This window comes from Ursus arctos, unplaced genomic scaffold (assembly GCF_023065955.2).
Source record: "Ursus arctos isolate Adak ecotype North America unplaced genomic scaffold, UrsArc2.0 scaffold_36, whole genome shotgun sequence".
NCBI classification, from domain to species: Eukaryota; Metazoa; Chordata; class Mammalia; order Carnivora; family Ursidae; genus Ursus; species Ursus arctos.
The window spans coordinates 8,549,644-8,564,308 of record NW_026623050.1 but is presented as its reverse complement, the minus strand read 5'-3'; the positions used below and the strand labels follow the sequence as shown (position 1 = coordinate 8,564,308).

The 14,665-nt window shown below is 36.7% G+C and overlaps 1 protein-coding gene across 13 annotated transcripts in view; it reads right to left on the bottom strand.

The window, feature by feature from the left end:
• Positions 1-14,665, bottom strand: part of STARD9 (StAR related lipid transfer domain containing 9) — a 124,247-nt gene that overhangs the window by 71,807 nt on the left and 37,775 nt on the right. For all 13 annotated transcript variants that reach the window (XR_008957117.1, XR_006412071.3, XR_008957119.1 and 10 more), the window contains one exon: positions 843-959. Coding sequence is in view for 9 of the 13 variants with exons in the window: in XM_026479906.4 (XP_026335691.2) it covers positions 843-959 (117 nt within the window). In the remaining 4 variants the exon portion in view is untranslated. The remainder of the gene's footprint in view (positions 1-842; positions 960-14,665) is intronic.

Genomic DNA, 14,665 nt, shown 5'->3' with positions numbered 1-14,665 from the left:
TCCCAGAACCTTTCATTCCCTATATACACAGGAGACTGGGTGTTTAAAATACACATTTAGGGAAAAGTAGCTTCTTTTTTCATCTTGGGTCCACTACTAACTTGTACATACGTTAAAGGTTGTATACCCTGGTTTAGTGGGCATTTTCTTCTTTTAATTTCAAATATATAAAATCACGCTAAACAAGGACACAGTAAGCAATGAGCTGAGCACAAGGTAGCAGGGATAATCTTTCGGGAGGCAAAGTGTCCCAGAGAATGTCCCTGTGTTGTGTTATTTGTCACCTGCCACACCGTTCAACTCACCCAGATACTTCTAAACCTAAAACAAAGAGGTATGCTTAAGGCCCGCTACCCTCCCAATGTTCCAGGACAAAGTAAGGCTCTCATAATCCTTCACACTTTTTAAACCTCCATCCAGTAGCTGGTTCTCCTGCTTCTTTCCAATGCTCAGATCTAACAAACATAGCCCCATTTCTGTACAGCCCTAAGCAACACTTCAGATTCAGTCTGGGGCTTGTCCACACCAAAGGTGTTAAAAAGCTTCACGTGATGAACTTGGAAATGATATGAGAAATTCAGAAGGACTGACAAGGTCAGCTTCATCAAAGGGAGCTGTATAATTCTAAGGTTCTTCAGGGTTTAATAAAGAGGAGCTAATTATTCAAAGTTCACCTTTCAATTAAAGGGCTGAGAAACCCATTCTTAATCCAGAAGAGAGCCCATTAAATCCTATTACAGTTGACTACTAAATTTGCATTCTTTCTCTCAGTAACAAGGACAGTGTGAGATTCAGGCTTGCTGTGGCAATAGAAAGAGATCATATCCAATACCAATACTCACTGGGGTCCCCAGCATGGTGTATGTCTTTCCTGAGCCTGTCTGTCCATAGGCAAAAAGGCATATGTTGTAGCCTTTAGCTGCTCCAGACAGTACTTCGGTCCCCAAATCCTGGAAAACCTGTCACAACGAAAGTAGAAAGCACGTCACTGTAGTCCTCAGATTGAGAGACCATATCATTTAAAAACTTACAATGTCTAGACTTGCACAGAGCATACAGTAAGCACTTTAAAATATATATATGAATGAATAAATTTTCCCTAGCATTCTTTTTTCTGAAACTGAATTGATTCTTAAGAAATTATAGGGAATTTACAGTCATATCTGTCTGAAACACTTTATAATATTTTTAGATTAAAAACAACCCAAGGTGGGACACCTGGGTGGCTCAGTCAGTTAAGCAGCTGCCTTCGGCTCAGGTCATGATCCCAGGATCGAGTCCCGCATCAGGATCCTTGCTTGGCAGGAAGCCTGCTTCTCCCTCTGCCTGCAACTCCCCCTGTTTGTGCGTGCGCTCTCTCTCTCTCTCTCTCTGACAAATAAACAAAATCTTAGAAAAAAGAACAATGTTTAAAAAAAAATAAATAACCCAAGGCTCAGTCAGAAGAGCATACAACTCTAGATCTCGGGGTCATGAGTTCAAGCCTCACACTAGGTATGGAGATTACTTAAAGAAAACTTTAAAAATCTTTAAAACTAAATAAATAACCCAGAATAGTGATGTATGGAGTTGATGAATCACTATATTGTACACCTGAAACTAATATAACACTGTGTGTCAACTAACTGGAATTAAAAACTTAAAAAATAATCCAGTGTTGTACTTACACTTTTTTAAAAATTTTATTTTACTGAAATTCAATTAATTAACATATAGGATATTACTAGTTTCAGAGGTAGAGTTCAGTGATTGATCAGTTGCTCACCCAGTGCTCACTACATCACGTGCCCTCCTTAATGCCCATCACCCAGTTACCCCACCCCCCCCACCGACCTCCCTTCCGGCAACCCTCAGTTTGTTTCCTATAGTTAAGAGTCTCTTATGGGGGCGCCTGGGTGGCTCAGTCAGTTAAGCATCTGCCTTCAGCTCAGTTCATGATCTCCGAGCCCTGGAATTGAGCCCAGTGTCAGGCTCTCTGCTCAATGGGGAGCCTGCTTCTCCTTGTCCCTGTGCCTGTCACTCCCCCTGCTTGTGCTCTCTGTCAAATAAATTAATAAAATCTTAAAAAAAAAAAAAGTCTCTTATGGTTTGTTTCCAAAGGTTGATGCTGGGTTAATACCATTTATGGATCTATTGACCCGTCCTCTCTCCAAACTTGTGGTAATCGTATAGGAAAATAGGGCTGGAGTTTGTTATTTAAAGAGAGAGCATTTGTGTAAAATATATAACTTAATGGAGCCTGGAGTTGGGAAAGTGCTTAAAATGATTTCTCTTCCTCTAAACAGCTACCCATAGTTTAATCATTAAGAACACATGTTTTGGAACTTTCTAGGTTCAAAGCCTGGCTCCTTGGGCAAGTAACCTTACCTCAGTTTCCTTACCTATGAAATGGAGATTTTTAAAAAGCACCTAAAACTCATTGGGTTTTTGCGAAGATTAGCTGTTCTAATATATGTAAGGCCTTTAGAACAATGTTTGGAACAAAGTGAGCACTAATTAAATGAAAGTTTTTCTTGTATTACACTTTATTTTTTCCACTTTTCTGTATAAGGACTACTCAGTCATCTTTCTTTCTGATACCCCACCTATTTTAAAAAGAGCTATGTACTTATTTGGGAAAATAGACACCTGAACACAGAAACCATAGTTAATACTTCCCAACTTCACATAGATAACTTTTGAAAAAATTTACTTTCTATCCTACTAAAAATTTATTTTTAAAAAAGCCCTTCACAAACCATTAAAGTGATAAATCATTAAAACTCTTCATATTTTGAAGGTTTTTGCTAGAGCCTAGGGATTATTTCCCACCTATAAATATGAAAATCATGTCATTTACAGGAAGTTACGTATCCAACAAAATATGTTAAGTTCTTGGCCCTTAATACTTTTCCACAGGAAGTCTTCATATTTATTTTTTTCCTGGCTTCTCTTTTTTTTCTATTGTGGTATATTGGACATAACACTATATTAGTTTCAGATATAAAATATAATGATTCGATCTGGTATTTACATATATTCAAAATGATCACAAGTCGTTAACATACATCAGCATACATGTTGCTACCAATTTCTTTTATCACGGTAAGAACTTTCATGATCCACTCTCCTAGCTGCTTTCAAATATGCGATACAGTATTATTAACTGCAGTCACCATGCTGTCAATTACATCACCATTACTTACTCATTTTATAACTGGAAATGTGTAACTCTGACCCACACTTTTTTCTATTATAAAATGAAGTTGCCATTATAAAGTAAGATTTCACACAGAAAAGAAATTCTTATCAGTTTTTAATGTATCTAAAGGAATATTTATGAAAAAATGGCTTTAAATTCTATGATGTATTTCATTTAAATATTACTTATTTCTCTTGATCTATATATCCATTGTTAAAGAAAAAGGATTCAACTACAAAACTTTTTCCCTTTTAGTAAAAGTGCTATTTAATGCAATAATAGATATCTTTACTGTCAGGAACAATATTTGAGTATCAACTGTGAGAATTATTTTTTATTATATAAATAATGTAATAAAAATAGAAAAAAAAACAGAAAATGCTGATAAACAAAAATAATCCCACTGTCTAGAGATAACCACTGTTAACATTTTGTCATACGGCTTACTCTTTCAGACTTCTGTTCTATTCCTAGATAATACTGAATGTCCCATGTAAGTCTTAAATTCTGACATAAATATAGCAATTAAGAATACTTGAATATGATGAGAATACTAAACTAAACTTAGTTGCTTTACTTTTTATCTTGTTATAATTATTTGATATGCATAGTTTTCCTTGTGTTTATGGCTAGACAACTTAATATTTTTTATTTTAAAATTTCTCTTTAATTTTCCAAGTAGAAAGGTATGCTAGAGCCCCACCCATCAGGTATCCAAGTCTAGCTAAGCCACAGCCCAGGCCCTGCTGTCCACTTGGCAGGCACTACCCAAAGTGCAAGCAAGGTGTCTAGGAAGGGGGAAAAAGGCCTCATCTATGTCACATTTGCCAAAACAACCCCACAAAGTGTCAGGAAACACTGTCCACTCTTCATAAATGTCAAGTAAATTCTGGGCTAGTCTCTCAATCCCACTGTGGGTCATTCATCTTTGGGTCTCTACCCAACATAAATGTTTACAGATGGTCCATTTCCATTGTAAGCCTGGTCAGAAGTTAATCATCATTTGGATCCTAGTCCAGGTAAGGACCAGATACCATCCCTGGTCTTTTGTAGCAGATTTATCTAAAGGAAACTGGCAACAGCCTGTATTTAACTTTAACAGATGAAATTAGATTTCCTACTTGGCTTCTCCATATTATAAGGTCAAATACAGAGATTTATTTCCCATATTCATTCATGTTGTGAATGTACACATACACTAAATACCATGGAAATTGTTCTTTAAACACTCCACAGGGAACAGGAAGAGAAAGAAACAATGGAAGTTTTGAAATGCAAGTAAACACAAACAAGGCCAACTGAAACCTATGCCATAGCCAATGGAGAGAAAGAAGAATCGATATTCTGAAAGAAACTAGTCTTGACATGGGCAGGTCTCAGAACTAGATTTCTCTTCACCTTGGGAAGCAAACATTTATTAAATTCCTAAAAGGGCCCTACCACTGCAGGGGCACAGTGAGAGATTTGAAAGACATTTAAAACATTGTCTTGGTTCAAAATGAGCTTACCATATGGTTGAAGAGACAGATCATGCAGTTAGTAAAAAGTTCAATACTAGTACATAGTAAAATACGAATGAAGGGTAGATATAAACATATCTGAGAAGGGAAAATGATTGTGGCTGGAGATGTTAGAGAAATCCTCCTAGCAGAGATGGCACTTGATCTGTGTCTTAGGCATGTTTTCAGAGAAGTCCCTTCTTTTAATTACATCCCCAGATAAAGGCCTCCACTTTTTTTTTAATAATATTTTTTTATTATGTTAGTCAAAATACAGTACATCCCTAGTTTTTGATGCAAAGTTCCATGATTCATTACTTGCATATAACACCCAGTGTGCACTGGGTGTTAAAGGCCTCCACTCTTTTTTTTTTTTATAATAATATTTTTTTTATTATATTATGTTAGTCACCATACAGTACATCCCTGGTTTTTGATGTAAAGTTCCATGATTCGTTAGTTGCGTATAACACCCAGTGCACCATGCAGTACGTGCCCTCCTTACTACCCATCACCAGCCTATCCCATTCCCCCACCCCCCTCCCCTCTGGAGCCCTCAGTTTGTTTCTCAGAGTCCGCAGTCTCTCATGCTTCATTCCCTCTTCTGATTACCCCCCTTTCTTTATCCCTTTCTTCTCCTACCGATCTTCCTACTTCTTATGTTCCATAGATGAGTGAAACCATATGATAATTATCTTTCTCTGCTTGACTTATTTCACTTAGCATTATCTCCTCCAGGGCCGTCCATGTTGCAGCAAATGTTGAGAAATCATTCTTTTTGATAGCTGAGTAATATTCCATTATATATATGGATCACATCTTCTTAATCCAGTCATCCGTTGAAGGGCATCTCGGCTCCTTCCACGATTTAGCTATTGTGGACAGAGCTGCTATGAACATTGGGGTGCATATGGCCCTTCTCTTCACTCTTAATCAAGAGTGACCTCAGGACCCCACCACAAGATCTAAAATGTATCCTTGTCATTTTCATCCTTCAGAAAGTCAGAGTTCTGGCTGAAACAATAAGACAACTAGGTCACTTTACTCTGAAAAACCTTTGGACCTCCATTTGCCATCTCTAAATATCTGGCTCTCAACCTTGGAAAGTTCATGCCTAGGACCCAAGATCTCCCACCACAGGAACAACAAACATCCAGGGAAGTAATCCCAGAAACAGCTAAATAAATCTCTCCCCATCCTTCATTCAGGTTACTTTATTTGAACAAGGAGGTCTGGGTACCAAAAGGATAGACATCAGCAGCTACATATTGTTATCCTCAATGGAAGGGTCGCACTGGTAGTGGCAGTGGCCCATTCACATTATGCAACCCTTTAGTGGTATGAAAGTATCACTTCCTAAAATGAATACTACTCTGTGGCAAGATAAAACAGCATCTTTCTGGAGTTTCTGCTTGGGTTTTGTAAACTAGCCCTCTTCTCACAATGCCCTGTAAGATAACATCCAAGAGATCCCTCCTGAAGAGCGAAAAGGAGCAGACAGAAGGGCTGCAATTTTTTTTTATTTTAATGTTTTTTTTATTATGTTAGTCACCATACAGTACATCCCTGGTTTCTGATGTAAAGTTCGATGATTCATTAATTGTGTATAACACCCAGTGCACCATGCAGTACGTGCCCTCCTTACTACCCATCACCAGTCTATCCCATTCCCCCACCCCCTCCCCTATGAAGTCCTCAGTTTGTTTCTCATAGTCCATAGTCTCTCATGCTTCATTCCCCCTTCTGATTATTTTCTTAACCATGACACAGGACTGAAGAATCTCCCAGAGTGGCCCCACTTAAGATATCTCAGACCCTATAGCTACTGTCATCATTACAGAACTAGGGGGCATTTGGAAAAGACCAAAGCATTCAGCCTTTATCTAACTGGTCTCATTATATTGCTTTAGTCAGCAGAAAGAGGAAAAATAAAGCTGAAATATACATGCATTTCTATCTTGCTTTCTTCTGTCTCCTCCAAAACTGTACTTATTATCTATAATGTAGACATTGTAATTTAATATCGCAATATGTTATCAACACTTCCAAATCAGTATTAGTCCACATCCCTAAAGAAAACTGGAAGAACTACCCAAATGCTACTGCTGTGCACATATATTTTCATTGTAGTTTTCCATCTTTCTACAAATACATTTTATATGGTTGCTACTCAGAGTATATAAGCTTTTGTGTACTGCTTTTCATTCCTACATTCCTGAAACACTTAAGCATTTTAAACATTTCTGTTATTCATTTTCACAATTACAATTTTATAGATTCATAACTCACACAACTATCCTAAAGAATTAACAATTGACTGTTTTCTTATTCTCATTCCAACGTGAGATGAATGAAACCCAAAACTCCCATTAAGAAACATTAGTAGTAGCGGGGCGCCTGGGTGGCACAGCGGTTAAGCATCTGCCTTCGGCTCAGGGCGTGATCCCAGCGGTCTGGGATCGAGCCCCACATCAGGCTCCTCCGCTATGAGCCTGCTTCTTCCTCTCCCACTCCCCCTGCTTGTGTTCCCTCTCTCGCTGGCTGTCTCTATTTCTGTTGAATAAATTTAAAAAAAAAGAAAAGAAAAAGAAAATATTAGTAGTGGGGTGCCTGGCTGGCTCAGTTGGTAGAGTATGCAGCTCTTGATCTTGGGGGTGTGAGTTCGAGCCCCATGCTGCATGTAGAGATTACTTAAAAAAAAAAAAATCTTAAAAAAAAAAAAAGGAATATCAGTAGCAACTAGTGCTACCAGTTTATAACTGCAATTCAAGATCAATTATTCCCTGTTGTAAGATAACACAGAAAAAAAAAAAGGAGATTTCACAATTTTTAAGCCCTCAATTTCCAAAATTCTTTGAATTCAACTCACCTTAGTCAAGTACCCCTTACCCTGACATAAATTTGCTAAATGGGGTGGGTTATTTTCTTATTTGAATAGAGTTGCCACATATTACTACATTACTTTCAAGTGTAAAACACAATTAGACAAGTTTATACATTAAGCTATGCTCACCACAAGTGTAGCTACCATCTGTCATTGTATAATGCTATTATAATATCATTGATTATATTATTTATGCTATGCTTTTAACTCCTGTGATTTATTCTTTCCATAACTGGAAGCCTGTATCTCCTACCTCCCTTCACCTATTTTACCCATACCCCCCAGCTCCTTCCCCTCTGGCAACCATCATTTACTTCTCTGTATTTATAGGCATGATTGTGCTTTTTGTTTTTCACTTGTTTTTTTTAAGTTCCACATATGAGTGAAGTTATATGGTATTTATCATTCTCAGGCAACATATTTCACTTAGCATAATACCTTCTAGGTCCATCCATGTTATTGCAAGTGGCACAATCTCATCCTTTTTAATGGCGGCATAATATTCCACTGGATATGGTTATACACACACACACACACGTATACACACATATGTACACACAAACACACACACCTACATTTATTGCATTATTTACAAAAGCCAAATTATGGAAGCAGCCCAAGTGTCCATCAATACATGAACGCTTACTATACTGGAATTAAAATTAAAAACTTAAAAAACTCATAGGGGTGCATATACCTTTTTGAATTAGTGTTTTTGTTTTCTTTGGGTAAATACCCAGTAGTGGAATTACTGGATCATATGGTAGTTCTATTTTTTAATTTTCTGAGGAACCTCCATATTGTTTTCCACAGTGGCTATACAAATTTATATTCCAAGAGTGCATGACGGTTTCTTTTTCTCCACATTCTTGCCAACACTTGTTTCTTGTGTTTTTTATTTTGGTTATCCTGAGAGGTGTGAGGTAATATCTCATTGTGGTTTTGATTTGCATTTCCCTGATGATTAGTGATGTTGAGCACCTTTTCATGTGTCTCTTGGCCATCTGTATGTCTTCTTTGAGAAAATGTCTAGTCAGGTCTTCTGCCCATTTTTCAATTGGGTTATTTGGCTTTTTAGTGTTGAGTTGTGTAAGTTCTTTACATATTTTGCAATATTAACCCCTTATTGGATATACCACTTGTGAATATCTTCTCCCATTCGGTAGGTTGCCTTTTCATTTTGTTGATAGTTTCCTTTGCCATGCAGAAGCTTTTTATTTTGATGTAGTCCCAATAGTTTATTTTTTGCTTTTGTTTCCCTTGCCTGAGGAGACACACCTAGAAAAATGTTGCTATAGCTTATGTCATATAAATTACTATCTGTGTTCTCTTCTAGGATTTTTATGGTTTCAGGTCTCACACTTAGGTCTTTAATCCATTTTGAATTTATTTTTGTATATGGTATTAGAAAGTGGTCCAGTTTTCCCAACACCGTTTATTGAAGAGGATGCCTATTCCTCATTGTATATTCTTACCTCCTTTGTCATTGGTTAATAGGCCATATAAGTGTGGGTTTATTTCTGGGCTCTCTATTCTGTTCCATTAATCTATGTGTCTATTTTTGTGCCAGTACCATACTGTTTTGATTACTACAGCTTTGCAGTGTATCTTGAAATATGGCATTATGATGCCTCTCCAACAGCTTTGTTTTTCTTCCTCAAGACTATTTTGGCTATTTGGGGTCTTTTGTGGGTTATATACAAATTTTAGCACTGTTTGTTATAATTTTGTGAAAACCGCTATTGGTATTTTGATAGGGATTGCACTGAATCGACAAATTGCTTTTAGTAGTATGGACATTTTAACAATATTAATTCTTCCATTCATGAGCATGGAATATCTTTCCATTTGTGTCATCTTCAACTTCTTTCATCAGTGTTTTATAGTTATCAGAGTACAGGTCTTTCACCTCCTTGGTTAGGTTTATTCCTAGGTATTTTATTCTTCTTGGTATAATTGTAAATGGTATTGTTTCCTTTATTTCTCTTTCTGCTACTTTGTTATTAGGGTATAGGAACACTACCAGTTTCTGGGTATTAATTTTGTATCCTGCAACTCTACTGAATTCATTAATCAGTTCTAATAGTTTTTTGGTGGAGTCTTTAGGATTTTCTATGTATAGTATCATGTCATCTGCATATAGTGACAGTTTAACTTCTTTACCAATATGGATGCCTCTTATTTATTGTCTTGAATGCTGCAGTTAGGACTTCTAGTACTGTGTTGAATGAAAGTGTTAAGAGTAGATACCCTTGTCTTGTTCCTGATCTTAGAGGAAATGCTTTCAGCTTTTCACCATTGAGTATGATGCTGGTTGTCAGCTTTTCATATGTGGCCTTTACTATGTTGAAGTATGTTCCCTCTAAACTCACTTTGTTGAGAGCTTTTATCATGAATGGATACTGAATTTTATCAAATGCTTTTTTTGCATCTACTGAGATGGTCACAGGAGTTTTATTTTTCATTTTGTTGTTGTGATATATCTAGCTGATTTTCAAAATACTGAACTATCTTTGCACTCCTGAAATAAATCCCACTTGATCATGGTGAATGATTCTAATATTTTTGAGGATTTTTGCATCAGTGCTCATCAGGGATACTGGCCTGGAGAGGGAGAGAGAGAGAGAGAGAGAGTAGTGTTTTTATCTGGTTTGGTATTAGGGTAATCTGGCCTCATAGAATGTATTTGGAAGTTTTCCTTTCTCTTCTATTTTTTTTTTTTTGAAACAGTTTGAGGAGAATAGGTATTAACTCCCTTAAATGTTTGACAGAATTCACCTGTGAAGCCATCTGGTCCTGGACTTTTGTTTTTTGGTAGTTTTTTTTTTTATTATTGATTCAATTTCATTGCTAGTAATCTGTCTGATCAAATTTTCTATTTCTTCCTGATTCAACTTGGGAAGATTTTATGTTTCTAGGAATTTATCCAATTCTTCTAGGTTGTCCAATTTGTTGACATATAAGATTTCATACTATTCTCTTATAATCTTTTGTATTTCTGTGGTGTCAGGTCTCTCTGATTTTATTTGGGTCCTTTTTTTTTCTTGATGAGTCTGGCTAAGCATTTTATCAATTTTATTTATCTTCTTCATTTATTCCTATTCTGATCTTTAGTATTTCCTTCCTTCTACTCAACTTGGGTCTTGTTTGTTCTTTTTCTAGATCCTTCAGGTTTTAAGGTGAGACTGTTTATTTGAGCTTTTTCTTGTTTCTTAAGGTAGGCCTGTATCACCACAGATTTTCCTCTTAGAACTGCTTTTGTTGCATTGGTTGGGTTATTTTTAATCAACTCCATCCAGCACTCAAGCTCTCTCCTCCCACTCTCATCTTTGAGCTGTACACTGTCACATCAGAATCAGTGAGAACACATGGGTTTCAACAGAAAAAGATACAGAAATAGATATGATGTAACTGCATGTGTATGTGTATGTGTGTGTGTGTGTGTGTGTGTGTGTGCGCACAAATGTATCATCCCTAGCTTTGTCTAACTCTACTGAGAGAACCTGGAGCAGTGATACCCCAACAGCAATGACCACACCTACCACCCAGATCTCACCTTCTAAATATCATTTTCTACTAATAGGAGCAATTTGCGCATCATAACAAGCAATGATAATAATAACAGACTGTAATTCATTGAATAAAATGGGAAACCACAAATTAATACAAATATAATAAATAATTTGAAAATCTGACAAGGAATGGGATATTTACATAGTAAGTACCCCTCAACAAAATATTGATTACAAAGAGGGGAAAAGAGTAACTTTACAGTGGAGAAGACTGGCAGATGCCACCTTAATCAAGTAATCAAAGTGAACTCTGTGATATTCCTACCAAAATGTATAATCTGAATCTAACCATGGAGAGACACTGGACAACCAAATTAAGGAACATTCTACAAAATAACTGGCCTGTAATCTTCCAAAGTGTCAAGATCATGAATATAAGGAAAAACTGAGGAACTGTTCCAGACTGGATTAAACTAAACATAAGATGACTAAACGCAACAAGTAATTCTCAAATACATCTTTTTAGTATAAAGGGCATTACTAAGACAATCAACAAAACATGAATGGGGTCTAAAGATGAGATGGTAGTAATGTAACACTTTAATTTCCCAATTCTGAAGGTTGCATTGTGGTTATATTAGAGAATGTTGTTTTCTATAAGAAAATACTCAATTACTTGGGGTAATTGGACATCAGGATGACAACTTTCAGATGGCTCAGGAATAAAGTTTTAAATGTACTTCCATCTTCTCTAAGTTTTTCATTTCAAAAAAAATTTAAGTTTATAAAAAGATGTAAAATATAACATCATACACATAAACACAGAGGGATAGAAGACTAAAGATGTAGAACTTTTTTTTTAAAGATTTTATTTATTTGACAGAGAGAGACACAGCGAGAGAGGGAAAACAAGCAGGGGGAGTGGGAGAGGGAGAAGCAGGCTTCCTGCTGAGCAGGGAGCCCTACGTGGGGCTCGATCCCAGGACCCTGTGATCATGACCTCAGCCTAAGGCAGATGCCTAACGACTGAGCCACCCAAGCACCCCAAGATGTAGAACTTTTAGAATATGTTAGAAATTATGCAACCATCAACATAATATAGAGTGCTATATATTTATTATGTTATATATGAACCTCATGGTAACCACAAACCAAAAACCTATAATAGATACACAAAAAATAAAGAGAAAGGAATCCAAGCATAATGTTGAATGAAGTCATCAATCACAAGGGAAGATCAAAAGAAGAAAGGAACAAAGGTAGACTACAAAAACAACCAAAAAACAAATTAACAAAACAGTAATAAGTACATACCTATCAATAATCACTTTAAATGTAAATGGTCTAAATGCTCCAAGTGACATAGGGTGACTGGATAAAAAATAAGAGCCATCTTAATGCAGCCTGTAAGAGACTCACTTCAGACCTAAAGACATATACAGACTGAAAGTTACAGGATGGAAAAAGATATTCCATGAAAATGAAAGTGAAAAAAAAGCTGGGGGAACAATACTTTTATCAGACAAAATAGACTTTTAAAACAAAGACTGTAACAAGACACAAAGAACGCCATTACATAATGATAAAGGGATCAATCCAACAAAAGGATATAACACGTGTAAACATCTACACACAGGAGCACCTATTATATAATGCAAATATTAACAGACATAAAGGGAGAAGCTGACAGTAATACGCTAATAGAAGGGGACTATAACACCCCACTTGTTTGAATGGATAGATCATACAGACAGAAAATTGTAAGGACAGTGGCCTTGCATGACATATTAGACCAGATGGACAGGTATATGCAAAAGAATGAAACTGGACCACTTTCTGACACCATACACAAAAAAACTCAAAATGGATTAAAGACCTAAATGTAAGACCTGAAACCATAAAAATTCTAAAAGAAAACACAGGTAGTAATCTCTTCGATATTGGCCTTAGCAATATTTTTCTGTATCTCCTTCCTCACACTAAGGAAACAAAACCAAAAATAAACAACTGGGACTACTTCAAACTAATAAGCTTCTGCACATAAAAAAAAAAAAATCAACAAAATGAAAAGACAACATACTGAATGAAAGAAGATATTTCCAAATAATATATCCAGTAAGAGGTTATTATCCAAAAAACCAACCTAACACTGAAAAAGCAAATAACCCGATCAAAAACGGGCTAAGGACCTAAATAAACACTGCTCCAAAGGAAACAGAAAGATGGACAGACGCTCAACATCACTAATCATCAGGGAAATGCAAATCAAAACCACAATGAGTTATCATCTCACACCTGTCAGAATAGCTAGTATCAAAAAGTCAAGAAATAATAAGTTTTGGTGAGGATGTGGAGGAAAGGATGTGTAGTGCACTGCTGGTGGGACTATAAATGGGTGGAGCCCCTGTGGAAAAAGGTAGGGAGGTTCCTCAAAAAATTAAAAATAGAAATGCCATATGGGGGCGCCTGGGTGGCACAGCGGTTGGGTGTCTGCCTTTGGCTCAGGGCGTGATCCCGGCGTTGTGGGATCGAGCTCCACATCGGGCTCCTCCGCTGGGAGCCTGCTTCTTCCTCTCCCACTCCCCTTGCTTGTGTTCCCTCTCTCGCTGGCTGTCTCTAGCTCTGTCAAATAAATAAATAAAATCTTTAAAAAAAAAAAAAAAGAAATGCCATATGACCCTGTAATTCCACTTCTGTGTATCTACCCATAGAAAATGAAAATACCAAATTCGAAAAGATATATGAACCTCTAAGTTCACTGCAGCATTATTTACAGTAGCCAAGATACAGATGCAAACTGTGTCCATCAATATATGAATAAATAAAAAAGTGATATATATTATACAATGGAATATTACTCAGCCATAAGAAAGAATGAAATCTTGCCATTTGCAGCATCATGAATAGACTTAGAGGGTATTATGCTAAGTGAAGTAAGTCAGACAGAAAAAGACAAATACCATATGATATCACTCATATGTGGAATCTAAGAAACAAAACAAATAACAAAAAACAGACTCAACAGAGAACAAACTGGTGGTTGTCAGAAGGAAGGGGGTTTAGCAGATGGGTAAAATAGGTAAAGAGGCATGAGAGATACAAATTTCCAGTTATAAAGTAATTTACAGGGATGAGAAGTACAGCACAGGAAATATAGTCAGTAATATTGTAATAACTTTGTATGGTGACAGATGGTAATCACACTTGTGGTGATCATTGCATAATGTATATAATTGTCAAATCACTATGTTGTATATCTGATACTAACAAAATATTGTATGGAACCCTATTACCAAAAAAATAAAGATTTTGGCCAGTGGGGATGGGGGGGGGGGGCTTCATAAACACAAATGGATGAGGCCAGACCAAGACAACCCTATGGGAGGGATATCCCTCAGATCTCCTGCTAGGGCTTTCCACTGACTCAAGCCAGAGGCCAAGAGAGCCAATTATTTAGTCCAATAGGTCATCCTTGGGGCAGAGAGTAAGGTGGAAAAGGTTTAAAAGTTATCTTGAAGGGCAAAAGGAAGATATCCAACAGGACCTAAAAGAGGAAAGGAATGCTGGCTGAAGAATCTGGCCAGACTTT